The following is a 17,505-nucleotide window of genomic DNA, read 5'->3' as shown; positions in this document are numbered from 1 at the left end:
ATAAATGATATTTGACACTGCAACTATAACCACCCAGACACAAGAGATATGAACCAATAAATGATATTTGACACTGCAACTATAACCACCCAGACACAAGAGATATGAACCAATAAATGATATTTGACACTGCGACTATAACCACCCAGACACAAGAGATATGAACCAATTTTCCTAATTTTTATTTCTTTATTGATGACCATATACACAAGGTATTTATATTTCTGTCCAGGCTGTTAAACGGAGAAATTCAATACTCTCGATAGTGAAATCTATTATAAGAAAACCTACAGCTAACTGAATCCATAGGCAATAATTTCAATTGAAATCTTGATCAAGCATTGCAAGCATTTAACTACGTTTACACAGGCCAGAACAGAGAGGGGACCAGTTGGCATGGTCCTACGATGTTTTGGGGGCCTACTTCCGAATACAGAATAAACATGAATGTACTATTGTATTTACTCCTTCTTATTACAGTACTGTACTCTATTGTCGTATATACATTTTGAATAAAATTGCTTGCCATTACCTTTTTTATAAATCGTTCTAGTTCTTTTATTCGTTTCTGTTACTTGTAATGTATTTAGCACTGATTACAAAAATACTTAATGAGCAGTCTGAAATGGGGCCTACATTTCCCATCTGGCCTGGGTCTATTACCAGCTTTGCAGGGGCCTGCGTTTATATCTTTAGTATATAAAAAAAAAGTTATGTTCGGCTTGTAATCAAGTTTATATAATACAAGTAATACAAACTTTATGTAAATTAATTTATAATCTATCTATTGTTCCCACCTGTGTTGAACGTGCTAGCAATAACGTATTTAACATAACCAGAAGCACGTTCGCAAACGGACGAGTGTCCATAACAGAAACATGGAAGATGGATGAACTCTTTATCCTTTTGAAGAGCTCCAGAACTGCTTCTACACAGAATATAAAATATTTAGAGAAATGTAAGAAATTCAAAAAATACTTAAGCTATTCTGTCTTATTTACCTTCATGCACGAGAAGTGTTATCAGCTTAACACTATATATATATCTTCCTATATTTTAAAATATTCGTGTGTCAAAAATAAACAAATGAATTAAAATTGTACCGAAGGCCTTATTTTGTTTAGCTGGTTCGAAACTACTCTATTTTTTTACAGACAATGAAACAATATAGCAGGTAAAATATCCTTAGACAGTTCTTGTAAAAATGTTTTACAGTGAAAAATAATATCATAGATAATAAACAAAGACAGCAACGGCAGTGTAAAATCTTAGGAGACAGTCAAAACTGTTGTTATTAGGAAAATGGATAACGTTTCGGAAGAGAGAACTAGTGTATAAAAAATAGTTATATCTATGTTTTAATTCATAGCTAAGACACCATTTAACTCTCAATATTGTCCACTAATGTTAGTGGAGACTGTCTAGTCTACTTAGAAATTATTTCATCAGTCTCTGTGCTTATAACTTTCTAAAAGGTTTTATATAAAACGTTATGAGTGAATATATTAGTGTATCATGGTTAATAGCATTCAGTTTTGTTTTTTTTTGTTTTTTTTTCAAATTGTAAAATATCAAATGAAAGAATAAACCTGCATCCATCTGAAGCGAGCTCATACAGGTCATCCTCACATGTGTCACAACGCAAGCCCTTAACTCCTGGTTTGCATATACATTGCCCATTTCCTTTACAACGAGTCTGCACTGCACCTAATATAAAAGGTAAAAGTAAGTGCACAGAGAAGCCATGTTTATTTAACTATAATTCATTTAAAATATTCGTATATATTTTTTCATATATGTGAGATATTGTTATACTGATACTCAGGCAACATAACTTAATTCTTTTATATATCTTTTTTTCGTTGCTGATATATATTTTGAGGGATTTAACATTATTAATAAATGTTGATCTACCTACATAGATCAAAACCCAAATCTGGTTTAGTTATGATTATGGCTAATCTAAATTATCGTGTTACTAATGTCTGTTTCGGATTTTCTGCTAAACCAACACAATTAATCGTCCCTAATGTTGACTAGAGAGAAAGTAGCTCACCAACAGCACCACCACCCGACAAATATGGGACTATTTTTACAGTGCACCTACAATCTCAAGTTTCGGGGAACAGATTCACCATGAACGCTAATCACTGGGTACGCTAAGCCCTTCTGTTACTATGAGTATGTATAATCATAAAACAAATATTTATGACGATTATAGTGCGTTGATTCGACAGTTAAATGCCTTCACCGTTAATAAATTATCTATTGCCGTAACCACTATAATATGTCACGAGCTTCAACAGATAATTTATGTTAGTTCTAGATCCAAACATCAGGCTAGCCCCGATTTTATTCATCTTTATTTCGGTAGGATTGTTTTTCTACATAAGTAGGCAACCTGCCTGTCAATGTACATTTACAACCAATGTCTGATGAAAGTTAATATAGTAAATAACGGAAAATGTATTGTAGCATTTCTTCTCGAAAGAAACGCAACCTGCAATAGTTATTTACCTTTTAAAGATTACACGCTTTCTTCTTCAGGATGGTTAATTGTTATCAGCAAAGCTTAATTTTCAAGTATTTAAAAGTCACTTTTTTTTCAGAATGAAAACTTGTTTTATTTGAGTAAAATGTATAAAAATGAATACAAATAAATTAGATTCTTCATGTAAAACTAAAAATACTTTATTCTACTTCATGTTTACGGATATCGTTCAGGAACCAGTGTTCCGGTATACATGAATTACACTGCATAATAGGATAAATATATAAATAGTTTAAGGTGTTTGGTCTAAGAAGTATACAAAGGTTTTTTTTTTTCTATTTTTCTGTAGATTAAGATTATAAGAAGATACACAACTGAAGATATTTAAAAGGAGAATCCAAAACTCGTTTTATTACCTTGCATATTGCTACAAACATAATTTAGTTAATTTAAATTATGAATTAGATTATTACACAACTCGTCACGATATTATCAATCTAATAATATAAATCTTTAGTTTATTAGAAGTATAATTTTACATTGAGGTTGTGTTTATCAGGTACCAATAGTTGTGAATGTTAACAAACGAAAAGTGGTAATTAGTGACAAATTAAAATAAGTTTACGTGATTAATAATTAGAGCTAGAATAGGTGAAGTATAAGCTGCTAACCATGACAACGAGATGAGCTACATAGTGTATGACGAAATATTTAACCAAATAAAACCCAAAATCCTACATTGCTCTATTTAACTGTAATCTTTTCCTTTACATTTCAAAATAAACTATCGTAAATCAATACACCTTTAACGTACAAATACATGTTCTCTTGTTCTTTGGAGCGGCCAGGTGGTTAAGGCGCTCGACTCGCAATCTGAGGGTCGGGGGTTCGAATCACCGTCACACCAAACATGGTAGGGGCGTTATATGTGACGGTCAATCCCACTATTCGTTGGTAAAAAGAGTAGCCCAACAGTTGGCGGTGGGTGGTGATGACTAGCTGCCTTCCCTCTAGTCTTACACTGCTAAATTAGGAACGGCCAGCGTAGATAGCCCTCGTGTAGCTTGGCGCGAAATTCAAAACAAACAAACAAACCTTTGGAGCGTTACGTAAAAAATATTAGGTTTCCTTTTTTTTTTTTAGTAATTATTATGTTTAGAAAAGTAGAAGAAAACATTTTACGAATGATGTGAAAATGTACCTACCCCTTAAGTCACATAGACACGGGGTACACCGACCACCTTTCATGAAAAAATTTTCCTTGCATCGTTCACAGTGAGGTCCTTCAGTGTTGTCTTGGCAATTGGTACAGTGACCGCCGTGTCCTGTCTCTTTATACAAGTCCGGGTCAAAGTAACACGTCGATGATTTTCCATTACAATTACAAGCTGAAACAGTATTGAAATATTAAATCAAAATCTTTCCCTGAATTTTTTTAAGAGGCAGGTCGTCTGTTTTGAACGAAATAAGATTAGTCAGAGTTCACCGAGACTTTGAGGAGCGACATTTCTTGATTCTGCGTGTCAACGTCGTCTTAAAGCTATAAGTAATAAATACATAATTTATTGATTATTATTGTGACAGTCTCGTGAATTAAAAGAAATACTTTGGCTGTTTATCACTGAAACTTTGAGTGATAAATATAGTTAGTCGCTTTAATGTAATACAACATAAAGTACAGTTAATTTTGTCTCATAATCTGTTAGCTAAGATGCGCAGATGACACTCAAAGGCTCTAAGGTTCAACAGGTGACGAACGCTGAATACAAATCCACTTTATCTGTGGGTGCATTATTGAAGTGACTGTCAATCCTTATGTAGCATTAAGTACTGCTGCTGTCTAGTTGCCCCCTCCCTTCCCCTTCTCACTAAACATTGGTTCAAAAATAGTGGTTTCTGGTCTGGCCTTTTGGGCCACCTGTACATAAGTTCAGGTTGAAAATTCTAATTCACCAAAATAATGCGTTTCGTCGATAAGGATTTTAGAGAACCAACTTATTCTTGGATTTACTACACTCATTAATTTGGCTATTTTTACTTTTGTCAAGGGTTACCAATGAGAGGTAAATCGAAAAATGTTCTGGGTCTTTCATTTTCTTACAAGTTTCACACACACACACACAAAACATATTTTCAAATCGCCAATCAGCTAAACAGTATAGGAGAATAAACTAGCGGCATTAATGTTACTTAAATACCTATATAAAACCAAATTACATCCAGGTAAAAAGGACAATTCAAAAATCATAAAATATAAAATTTACCTGTGTATGTGTCTTAACTTCGAAACGCGAATTTTATCCTTTCATGTTCAAAAACTTTGTTTTGTTAGATTAATATAATACGTAATTTTGTAAAAATTATTAGAAGCTTGTTTCACATAGAATAAAAACTAACTAAATTTGAGACGTAGAAAGTTTTGGCTCACCATTATAACATCACTCTAAGGTAATACATTTGAAAAGGTAATAAAATTAACTTCCAATTGTTCATTCTTGTCCCTTGAACTAAGCCTCAGATTATCTTAAAATTCCAACTTAATCCCTCTTTTTTTGCACTCTTGTCGTTTTGTAGCAATACTTTTTATGGAAAATATGTATTTATTATTTCTTCCAGTTGTAAGCTGCACTCGTGGTAATTACTAATTATTAGTAAACATAGTTCTTAAGATAATTATATATTAAAACTGGCAAACTTCCCTTTAAAAGAAAATATTACTTATGAAGGAGAGGTCGACAGAAATATAGAAAACTTTTATAAAAACTACTAAAGCTTTTATGTGTATGGACAACAACAACAATGCGATTAATAATAGGTTGTGGTTTATAAAGTTTTCAGCAATGGTTAGTATGAGAATGATAGTTGGAACAGAATTGAAAAAGAAAATAAGCAAATAATTAGATATTAAGTTTAAAGCTTTGGGTAAACCTAAGCAACAGCAAACTTCTAAAGTACTACCACTATGTAGCCTAAACATTATTAATAAGCCAATGCCAATCTTACTAACATGCAAATTAATGTATTGCGTTTAGGTTGAAATTTTGTAGTAACTCCACAAATTTTACCCACAAACGATTTGCTAACTAATATTGAATCTAACGTTGAATGAATCAAATATAGTAAAATTTAAACCATTATTAGATATTGATGCCAAAATATAATGTGGGGACGAAATACTATAATTAAAAGTAATTTGACGAAAGAAGACAATAAATATAGTTTTACAGTGTTTAAAGAATAACAATAATATTGTTGTTACACAAGCTGATAAAGGATGGTGTGTATTGGTGATGAACAAATGTGATCACATTTCTAGTGTAGTCAGTTGTTAAATGATGGTTCATATTTTTCTCTTATAAGAGACTCAGCAACAACATTTCATAACTTGATAATAAAAAAAAAGGTTGTTAATGTAAACTTTGTCAACTGCACAAAAAAAACACCTTCAATCCTTCCAATTTTTGCACACCCCGTCTGTAGGCTTTACCTAAGATTCATTAAGTTAAACAATAGTTTTAGACCTATTGTATCTAGTGTAGATACCTCGTCTCAGTATGTTGGAAAGCACATTGCTCAACGATTTTCGTATTTGAGTAGTAAGAACAAATATGCTATTAAAAATTCTTTGTTAAGCAAATTAAGAGCATTAAACTTAATTCTTCTGATAAATTGGTGCCATTTTATATAGTTTCATTGTGTACTAAAATTCCGGTGGAAGATGCTATTAATTGTTTTCATGACAGATCAGTTCAAGCTTCCATTTCTCCAATAAAAATTCCTTACATCATTAACCTAACTAGAGTGTGTGTTGCAAATTATTTTTTTCAAAGCTAATGAAAAGTATTATGAGCAGAATGTTGGATTAACCATGGATTCCCCTCTTTCTCCACTCCTATATGGATAGTTTCGAACGTATTGCCCTTGTTAATGCTTTTTTAAAACCTGATTGTTCGATTAGATTTGTTGTTGACACGTTCTTGGTTTGGCGGCATGAAGATATTGAGCTAAAAATATTTGCTGATTATCTAAACAATGTTGATCCTTCTAAGTCTATTCTGTTTACGTATGAGATTTAACAAGATAACTGTTTATCTTTTTTTAGACATGCTTGTTAAAAATAATAATAATAATGGAACTAGTTTCACAACTGTTTATCGGAAACCATATTTAATCTCTATGACGCCACAAAGATCATGTCACCCATTTTCTTAAAAACTAACAGCTTTTCATACTTTTGTAGACAGAACATTAAATATTTGTTCTGATTCTACTAATTTGAAAAATGAATTGAATTATATAAAAAAGTATTGCTAACAATAGAGGTTGTAATGTTGATATAGTTGAACGTATAATACAAAAAAAAAATACAATTCAAATCATATTAAGCGATGTACTAGATTAGACAGTGTATATGATAATAGAATGAATACTACAGTAATATTACTATATATATATCTATGTATATAACATATAACTACCCAAACATAATTTTAGTTATATGTTAAAACCAACTAACAAAATTAAAACCATACTTCCTAGTACTAAAGATGAAAACGACAGTTTAGGTAAAAAAATATATATGAAATTAGGTGTAAATGCAGTGAAAAATATATTGCTCAAACTAAAGGTAATTTGAAATATCGTCTTAATGAGCATAAAGATTATGTACATAATAAAAATATGCTAATTTTCCAGTTGCTGAACACGTTGTCGAAACAGAACATTCGATACAGTGGCATGAAACAATAATTTTAAATGAACCTAACAAACAAAGTGTTTGTTTGTTATTAAGCACAAAGCTACACAAAGAACTATCTGTGCTCTGCCCACCACGGGTATAGAAACGCAGTTTCTAGCGTTGTAAGTCCGCAGACATGCCGCTGTGCCACAGAGGGCCACACAAAGTGAATTGAATATTAGATAATAAATAGAAAGTTTGTGTTGTAAGTTAAATAATTCTTTCCTAAACGTGGGTTAGGTAGTGATAATGGAAAGTTTGGAAAATAAATGTTGGTTTCTTATGTATAATATTCTCACCACCCTTAAAGATTACAATGAGTTAAACTTATTCTCTGTAAAACTACCCGCTTGTCATGTAAGCTTTTACTTCTGATGATAGTAGCGTAAAGCATGTAGAGTCTTTTAATATTGGTCGTCTGCCAAATAAAAGTTGTTTATTGTGCATTTTAAACGTTAGTTCTATTTTTAATTAAACTAGTCGCTTTGATTGAATTTTTGTTGTGTGTGAATGTCTGGTTATTTACATAAATGGAATAATAAGAATCTATTGACTTATTGGTTTAAACTATTAACAGTAAAGGTGGAACAGAAGAGGAGGAATTTATTTTCCATTTAATTACTTATGGATATATGTACATATTTGGTCATCAAGAAATTAACATTACGTTTTTGAACACTTTCATTAACCCCCCACCAAAAAAAAACGTACATCGCGTATAATAGTTAAACGAACCGCCTAAACGTCACGTTAGTGTAGCCTTTATAATGTGTAAAGTTTAGTGTACTCTAATCCTTTATAGTGATGACACACGACGAGACACACATTCGGAATGTAATGCTGTTTGAATACAAGAAAGGAAACAACGCCTCTGTAGTCACAAATAATATCAAAGAAGTTTATGGAAATGTTTTGAACGTTCGTAAGTGTCAACTGTGGTTCAGCAAATTTCATTCAGGTGACTTTAGCCTTAAAAACTGTGATTGTAGGGGCCGACATGTTGGAATTCGTATTGATGCTCTGAAGACGATTGTTGAGTCTAACCCAAGGCAACACACTCGTGAAATGGCCCTGAAATTGCATGTTTCTCATGAAACAATACGTAAACATCTAAGGAATATGGGAAAACTCCATAAACAAGGTGTTTGGATGCCTCACGAACTATCCGATGATCATCGTTTCCAACGTGTGAACTTTACTTCGTTTCTTCTGGCGCTTAATGCGCGTAAACCATTTTTGGACAGAATTGTCACCGATGATGAAAAATGGGTTCTCTATTAAACGCCAAAAACAATGGCTCAGTTCTAGACAAAAACCACTTCCGACCCCAAAACCTGGAATCCATCCGCAGAAAGTGATGTAATTCATCTGGAGCTCTTCAATCTACAGCGAACTGTCAATGCAGAGATCTATAGTCAGTACCTGGAACGTTTAAATCAAGCCCTTCATCAGAAACGCCCTTCACTCATCAATCGGAAAGGTGTTCTTTTTCTCCACGACAATGCACGTCCACACGTAGTACGTTTGACGCAACACAAGACTATGGAGTTGGGTGGGGGAGAACTTCCCAACTCAACTCCATAGTCTTGTGTTGCACCATCAGATTACCATCTTTTTCGTTCGCTGCAACACCATCTTAATGGGAAAACGTATGCAGCTGTGGAAGGTGTTAAAGATGACATCGACATGTTTTTTGCTTCAAAACCAAGTAATTTCTTTAATCAGGGGATTAACAACCTGATTATAAGATGTAAAAGCATCATCGATAAGATTGGAGAATATTTCATTTAATAAATGTTTTGTTTTGATATAAGTTGTTCAGATTTTTTCATCTAAAAAAAGCGTCATTAATTTCTTGACGACCTAACTTAAAATACTGTGAACTTTTTCAAATGTTGCAATGATAAATATATATAAAACTGTGAAAATTTATAACATATCTAGATAACACTGTGAACTGTAATGTGATATATGTAAAGACAATGAAATTACCAGTAATCCACAAAAGACTGTGAGTGGAGAAACAGTCAGCGTAAAGAAGAATGTGATGATACTAAAATTTTAGCATCTTGAATAACATCGAGATTAGACAGAAACAAACCGAGATTGAATACAATCAACATTGTTGAATGTGTTCAGGAAGAGGGAAGAGATGTGATATGAAGTTATGTGTGGGGTTGAGAGACTTGAGAACCGTCAGGCTTTTAACCAGTCTATAAATAACTAGGTGATTACAGCACTCCAAGACATTAGAAAATGATTGGAGTGAGCGGCCATGTTTCTTGTTCAGTCACTGTGGAGTTTTGGGGAACCCTATGATTATGAGGTGTTCTAATTCGATATACAGTAAAACAGGTGAATAGTCAGAAAAGAAACAACCCGGTTCGACTTTGGTTTGAGAAAGAAATATAAAAGATAGGAGTTCAACAAGATAAAATACTGTAAGTTGTGAGAGAGAACGAATGAAACATTATTGATTATATTAAAAAACAACAATTCGTTGTATTTAAACGAATGAGTCAATTCCTGATAGACATAGGTACAACCCAAGTAAAAGTGATGTATATAAGAAGAGAAAGTGAAGTGTAAGTCTGGAATGATCGTAACAAAGTGGTGTTAAAGAGATATACAACATTACACTGGCTACTAAACGTCAAACAATGTCAAAATGTAGTTATTATACATTCCATTCCATTACAACTTTATATCTGCTATCACGTTGCTCTCTGATTTGCATATTCAAAGTTATTAATAAATAATGTGCTAGTCCTTCTCTGTGCACATAAAGTAGGCATTGATATCAGTTATTATAATTCAATCACTATTTTATCATGACATTAGGTTTTAAGGTCTCCAGGATCACCAGGATCTTATTTAATGGTGCCCATGTTTTTTGTATGAAAACCCTCCCCTTTTGAGTTGCTAATTCCCAATACTTTCACACTTAACATCACAAGCAAGCTGCTTAGGATTTAAAGACGTTCATTGTAACAAAACTTGGAATAATGTTCATAAATCACAACCTATTATTAATCACATTGTTATTCTACATACATGTCAAGTTTTAGCAGGTTTTTATAATACTGTTTACATTTTCTTAGCACTCTTTTTATAAGTATATTTCTATCGACCTCTCCTTCATTTCTCTGAAAAGGGATCAAAGGCAGCCTGGAGGGATCGCCTTTTTTAACTACTCTTACCACAATACAGTTGTGTGTTGTCTGTCAGTCAGTTAGTAGATACTAAAATGACGTCAAATAAGAGACGCTTAATGTTGCAGTTTGTACTGTCGTGACGTCAGTAAAACGTGTACATGCCGTGAATCACGAGAAGAGTTATACACTTTGTAAGCTAGAACACAGTATTACATATGAACTTCAAAAGTAAGAAATGAAAATAATTGTTACTCTTAATTTTCGTTTTACTTACTCTTGAAACAGAAAACTTTTAGGGACCCTGCGGAAGTACGTCTGGTTAATAGTATTTTCTTTTAAATGGAAGTTTGCTAGTCAACGAATTCATTATATAATTATCTTAAGAACTATGTTTACTGATAATTAGTAATTATCACGAATGCAGCTTAAAATTGAAAGAAATAATAAATAAATATATTCTATAGAAAGAGTTGCTGCAAAAATACAAGAATGCAAAAAAAAAAGATTAGGCTGCGATTTTAAAATCATTTGAGGCTGAGTTCAATGTTAGACTAATGAACAATTGGAAGTTAATTATATCAAGTTTAGAATCGTATCACCTAAGAGTAATGTAATAACGGTGAGCCAATGATATCTACGTCTTAACTTCTAATTATTTGTAGCAAATTACATATATTTATTTAACGAAACAACATTTTTGAGAATGAAAGGTTAAAATTCGCGTCTCCAAGTTAAGACATACAACTTTTATTTATCTTACTGGTAGAATTCAAAGGTTAATTTTATATACATTTACAAATAAAAGTTCAGCAAATGAATAAGTTTTATGGTTTGTGAATTGTCTTTTTATGCCTACTTATAATTTGGTTTTATATAGGTATTTGAGAACTAAATAAAATTAATGCTGCTAGTTTATTTTTCCATACTGTTTACCTGATTGGCGATTTGAAAAGGACGCATCACCTATATATATATTTCTGTTTGATCAGACAGTTGAACGGGTACAAGGAAACAGTCGTTCTCGCACACTAACTGGATTATGGAAACCCTGCAAAGAGGAATGGCATGTTTTGGACATGATACCCTTACAACAAATCCTTTTTCTATGAAAAATACATTTCAGATCTATTTTCAAGATACACGGTCATCAAATAAAGCATGACCTGATGTGATTACATGCACCGAAGCAATGTGGTGAGGCTCCAAATCCGTTATAATATAACACACTCGTCCTCTGTACATTAATTCAGTTACTAATTATAAATAAAAGAACATTAGAATTAGTAACCTTATTATTTTTTTCAGTGATTTCCCTGTTATTCTTCTCTAACCATTATATCTGTTAGAGACGGAAATTAATAGTCAGTTCTTTTTTAAGTGTTTAATATTGATTATGATTAGCGTCTGGTTTCCTACAATATATTTTATCAAATTTTCTCAGTACCGGTGCCTTTCCATCTGTTCTACTTTTGTAGATTAGTACTCCAAGATTTTATCCTTAAGTTTCATTCTGAATTAGGCAGTTGCTATTCATTCCAATTTTGTCTGCTCATCATGAAGACTGTGTAAAAATCATCTATGAAAGAAGTATTTACCTTGTATTCACTTGATGGTCTGTAGAGAATCATTTGTTTCTTGTCCGAGTCGTTTAAGTACCCGCAGAGCCATCTATTGTTGTAACAAAACTTCATTTTTCACTTGCAGAATACTTTTCTACGCTTTTGTACAGTTTATGTTTCTTTCACCAATGTCACAGGGAAACAAACTGCACATTTGTATTTTATGTTTCTTTACGACAGTAAGGTTTTTTGTGCACACTCTTATACACAGTCTTTTCAATGGACAATTACACAAAAATGTATACTGATGATAAGATATACTAAGGTGTCCAAATTATCAAATGGCTCAGTCCGCAATTCAAACAGTGGAAGCTAATTCTCAGAATTAAAAATGCATTAGCTATCAAATTTCATAACTTATTACTCTGTAATTTTTTCAATAAATGTAAACAAACTCTCTCATTCCTACCTGGAATTGTTTTAAACGTTAATATCTTATTATTTAAGCTGGTTGACAATTATGATAACAACTGCATTTCTTATTAAAGTATTATTTAAAAAGTATTAAAGTATTACTTTCTTTTTGAGTGATGTAAGTAGTATTAACAACCGTATTCCTAATGGTGTTGAGGAAGTATTGATACATAAAATGTATTTTTGTAAAGCCACCACATCCTTGTATTGAACTGTATATTGATAGATGTAATGAAAGATGCTAATCTACGTATGGCAATATAGATAGATACATAATGAAAGATGCTAATCTAAGTATGGCAATATAGATACATATTAGATATAGATACAATATAGATACATATTAGATATAGATACAATATAGATACATATTAGATATAGATACAATATAGAAAGATGTTAATCGAAGTATTGCAATATAGATATATATAATGAAATGTGTTAATCTAACTATGGCAATATCGATACATAAGTAAAGATGCTAATCTAATATGGCAATATCTATAATAATAAAAGAGCATGTCTCTTTGTCTGTGTGTGTGTGTGAGCGATATAAATCCAGAAGGAAAGAACCTAGAAACCTGAAATTCTGCACCCATGCTAAGTGGACTCTGAGAGTTTGCACCTGGGTATTATTACTTATCTTATCCACGTGCGTGCGCGCATGCGCATCTTTTTAATGATCCAAGCTAGCGAAAAACCACATAGAAAAGAAGTGGTTCCTTTAATCACAAAATACTAAGTGAACCCTGAGGGTGTGCACCTGGGTATTATTAATTATCTTATCCACGTGCATACGCGCCAGCGCGTGCGCATCATTTTAATGAGGTAAGCTAGCGAAAAACCTAATAACCCGAGCGAAGCCGTGTACTTTCGCTTGTAGATACATAATGAAAGATGCTAAACTAAGTATAGCAATATAGATACATAACGAAAGATGCTAAACTAAGTATAGCAATATAGATACATAACGAAAGATGCTAAACTAAGTATGGCAATATAGATACATAATGAAAGATGCTAAACTAGATATGGCAATATAGATAAATAATGAAAGATGCTAATCTAGGTTGGACAATACCGCAACATTTTGAAAGATGCTAATCTACGTATGGCGATATAGATACATAATCAAAGATGCTAATCTAAGTATAGCAATATAGATACATAATGAAAATGCTAATCTAAGTATAGTAATATAGATACATAATGAAAATGCTAATCTAGTTTGAGCAATACACCTACATAGTGGAGGGTCCTAACCTAGGTTAGACAATAAAACTAGATAATAAAATATTTTAATGTAGCTAGAGCAATACAGCAACATAATGAAAGATCCTAAGCTAGATTAGGGAATACATTTACATAATTAAAGATCTTAATCTACGTATGGAAACACACCTACATAATGAAAGATGCTAATCTAGGTTGGGCAATACATATACATAATGAAAGTTCTCAACCTAGATTGGGCAGTAGGGCTACATAATGAAATATTTTGAACTAGATTGGGCAATAATACTACATAATGAGAGATCCATGAGTAAACCTATGATGATTCAAACCAATTTATACAATTTGAATAACACAAGAGGTTCCTAAAATAGAAACGTAATTGAAGCAAATTTATATAAACCACCATTTGAAGTAAATATACTAAAATCACTTGTTAGTAAATATTGTAGAGTTTACTGTTTCACAATATAGATAAATGTTTCAATAAACTTTGAACTCAATAAGATCTCGAAAGTGGTTCTAATTCAGTAAATTAGATATTAAATGCTCCGTGCTTTGCCCACCTGCAGACTTAACACTGAGCTAGTGTGGGTATGCACGATACTCTAGTTTTCCTAACGTCCTGATTTTTCATGGTGCATTGAAAAAATTTGTAAAATAACATTCGATTCGAAATCGTTTGTAAAGTGGTTATGCTAATTAAGTACTTCTAGATTACAAATGTCCATATCTACTAGCTACAATATAATTAGTGAGTTTTTAAATTACTTAATGCACCGTAATTCTCCGCATGCATATTTACGATACTTCTTTTATTTCGCGTATTGTCTGCATAACGTTACATCATTCCTGTTACTAAGACGGTCATTGTTACTTACCCTTACATTCATTGACATTTTGAGAAGTAGCTGGTCCCCAAGGTTTATCCTGGTAAAATGGTAAACATTTATCACAGTCTGGCCCGGTTGTGTTGTGTTCACACAAACATCTCCTTGACGACGAATTGCGCAGGGTAATGCACTTTTTAGCATGGCCGTTGCATTTACATCTTAGAAATGAAAAAGAGTGTAAGTAATTTATAATTCACAACAAAATATTTATGTGTGCTATGTGCGTATGGATGGATAGATAAGTAGGTCACGTAGACAGATTGATAGATAAATACAACCGTATAGTCTTGTGCTTAATTCCTACAAATATATATTAATAAAATATATACAAGGCTGATACCTTCACCTTTCAAAATTCAAGTTAATACAAGCAAAGTGTCTGAAATTCCATGGTGCTAATTATTGATTTTTATCTATAAAGTTTTATGTTTCAAACTAGGCACGGTATTGTAATTAGTTTATTATGTTTTCAGCTTCAGCTATCAACATAAAATATTTTGTTAAATAAAATCAGTCAGACAACTATATTAATATCTCAATCAATGGAAGGGCTAATTCATTTGTATATATTTGTGTATGTGTGTGTGTGTGTATTATTTAGACAGAAACTAATCATTATTGTTCTGTCTACGGTTTCTGAAACACATATTTGGTATAAACCAAAAGAAACAAAATAAACCTACCGTCCTCCCACAGCAAGGTCGGTGATAGCGTAATAATATGTTTTCAAAACTTTAGCATCTTCAAAAATTTCGTCGCCAAATGTGTTCATTTTATCCAACGATATTCGAATATCTGTAGCGGTGACCCAGTCCTAAATATAGACCAATGTTATAAGAACTCGACAGTGAGAACCAAAATTACTGGTTTATTGGAGTAAAACGATACATATAAATATGTAGCAACGTATTTGTCTGCTACTCCAGTAAAATTTCTAGACACTGAAACATGGATTAAGCAAAAAAAAAATTTTTTCTGAAACTGTACTCCGTTTTTCTCTTTAATTTAATTGACAATTTTTTAAATTTTGGTCCATTCTTTTGTCTTCTCAAACTACTTGTATCATCTGTATGGTACCGTGAATACCTTAAAATAAGATGCTCATTTAGTCAATTTGACTCAGGTGGTTACAATAAAATCAACCACAGTTAAAATAGGTTTAATTTTGTGTTTTATATAGACAAACTAGCTTTAAAATGTGATCTCCAGTTGCTTCTTTGTTTTGAGAAAACAAATTAAACAAGAAAAATGTTTATCTATTAGAGATTATTGCATCTTTAATTAACTGATTGCAAATATTTCTAGTTTTAATATGTTACTTATTACAATTTTGAATGGTCTGAAACTGGGTTAACTTGTACTTTGGATTTAGTATTTAAATAAATGTATTCAATTTATGATATTTGCCAACAAGATTGATAAACACAGCTTCTTTTGTTTTATACAAATATGTTTTAATATATAAACAATAATACAATTTACAATAACAGTTATTACAAACAATGATTTATATACACAAGTTTTACAAACTTACAAGTAATATAAAGGCTTCTTTCTAATCTGGAACTTCCTTGATATCTTAGCGAGGGTTCACGATGAGCGAGTTAATTTCGAGTTGACGTAGTAACAATTCACTTAATAGGAAGTTAGCTAGCTCTGTGGGTCTCGCTGATCACACATCGATTACTGGTCGAACTTTTGTTTTTTACCGCTGAAGTTTTATGATATATTCGTAAAAGTACTAATGTCTGATGTGAATCCACTGAAGTTAAATGATTTGTAATGTTCGAAATTTATAAATATTCCTGGTCAAATATCTGAAGTTTCTCGATTAATAAGTGTTAATCACAATTATAGCTTCCGAGGTTTATAGTATACCAACTACAGCAACCCAATGATATATATCGTTTTTTGGCGCGTTGCATTGGTTATATTTATAGGTGTGTGGAGAGTTTCTCGAATTTCGGTTTTATGTAACAATACTGACGCTAACACTATCGTTTACGTACACACATATATTGTTGATTCTTACACTCGAGAATCTTCTACAACTTTAGAGAATAGGCGGGAGATTCGCAATACAAATTTAACAGTGTAATTTATGTACATTTCTAAATATATATTTAATTTAAGCAAACATCGACATTAAAATAAGTGTATAATAATAAATCCGTCACAAATACATATGTACTTAATAGACTAAATTATGCAGATCATCATAAGATCAACTTTTTGTTTTAACCTTTTACTCTTTAGTAGTACATCTGGTGGCTCACAGGTAATATTATAACGTTAAAATCCGGGTTCGATACCCACGCAGATGCCCATTTGTGCAGATTTTTATAATAACACAAAGAGGCAAGCTTTTATGACTTTAAAGGACGAATCTCATAAACAAACGATAAATATTTCGTATCATAAAACAATAAAATGTGTTTTCATAGTTTTATGTAAGAGATAAGGAGGGGCCCCCCAGTGACACAGCGGTATGTCTGCGGATTTACAACGCTAGAAACCAGGTTTCGATACCGTGGTGGGCAGAGCACAGATAGCCCTTGTGTAGCTTTGTGCATAATTAAAAACAAAAACAAACATAGATGAGGAATTACGAACAACTTCTTATTAAGTGAGGTTTGTCACTTTTCAAATAACTTACAAAAATAACAAGAAAATAAACAAAAGTGTAATTTATTAGAGGTTATAAATGATAGAACAAAGCGTATTTTGTGTTTTAAATCTATGTAACAACTGTTTCAAACTTAATAAAAAGAGAAAAAAAATGCATACTGGAATGTTTAACAACACCTCATGAAGTACCGTATTTTTCAGTGTAAAAGACGCACTTTTTTACCCCAAAATTTGATGTCAAAATCTGCTTGCATCCTATACACTGAAGGTATCAATAATATATACGAGGCCTGTGAGAAAAGTATCCGACCTTTGGCCGGGGAATAAAAACTGG

General features: G+C 32.2%; 1 protein-coding gene across 1 annotated transcript in view; it reads right to left on the bottom strand.

Annotated features, from left to right (window-relative positions):
* Positions 1-17,505, bottom strand: part of LOC106458246 (laminin subunit gamma-1-like) — a 75,285-nt gene that overhangs the window by 45,480 nt on the left and 12,300 nt on the right. Inside the window, exons 3-7 of the mRNA XM_022384401.1 lie at positions 15,227-15,357; positions 14,532-14,701; positions 3,697-3,879; positions 1,590-1,707; positions 798-928 (exon numbers count right to left, since the gene is read on the bottom strand). Of these exons, the coding sequence (XP_022240109.1) occupies positions 798-928; positions 1,590-1,707; positions 3,697-3,879; positions 14,532-14,701; positions 15,227-15,357 (733 nt within the window). The remainder of the gene's footprint in view (positions 1-797; positions 929-1,589; positions 1,708-3,696; positions 3,880-14,531; positions 14,702-15,226; positions 15,358-17,505) is intronic.

The sequence above is a fragment of the Limulus polyphemus genome, unplaced genomic scaffold (assembly GCF_000517525.1).
Source record: "Limulus polyphemus unplaced genomic scaffold, Limulus_polyphemus-2.1.2 Scaffold435, whole genome shotgun sequence".
Lineage (NCBI taxonomy): Eukaryota > Metazoa > Arthropoda > Merostomata > Xiphosura > Limulidae > Limulus > Limulus polyphemus.
The sequence above is the reverse complement of the archived record's forward strand: the minus strand, read 5'-3'. Positions and strand labels throughout refer to the sequence as shown.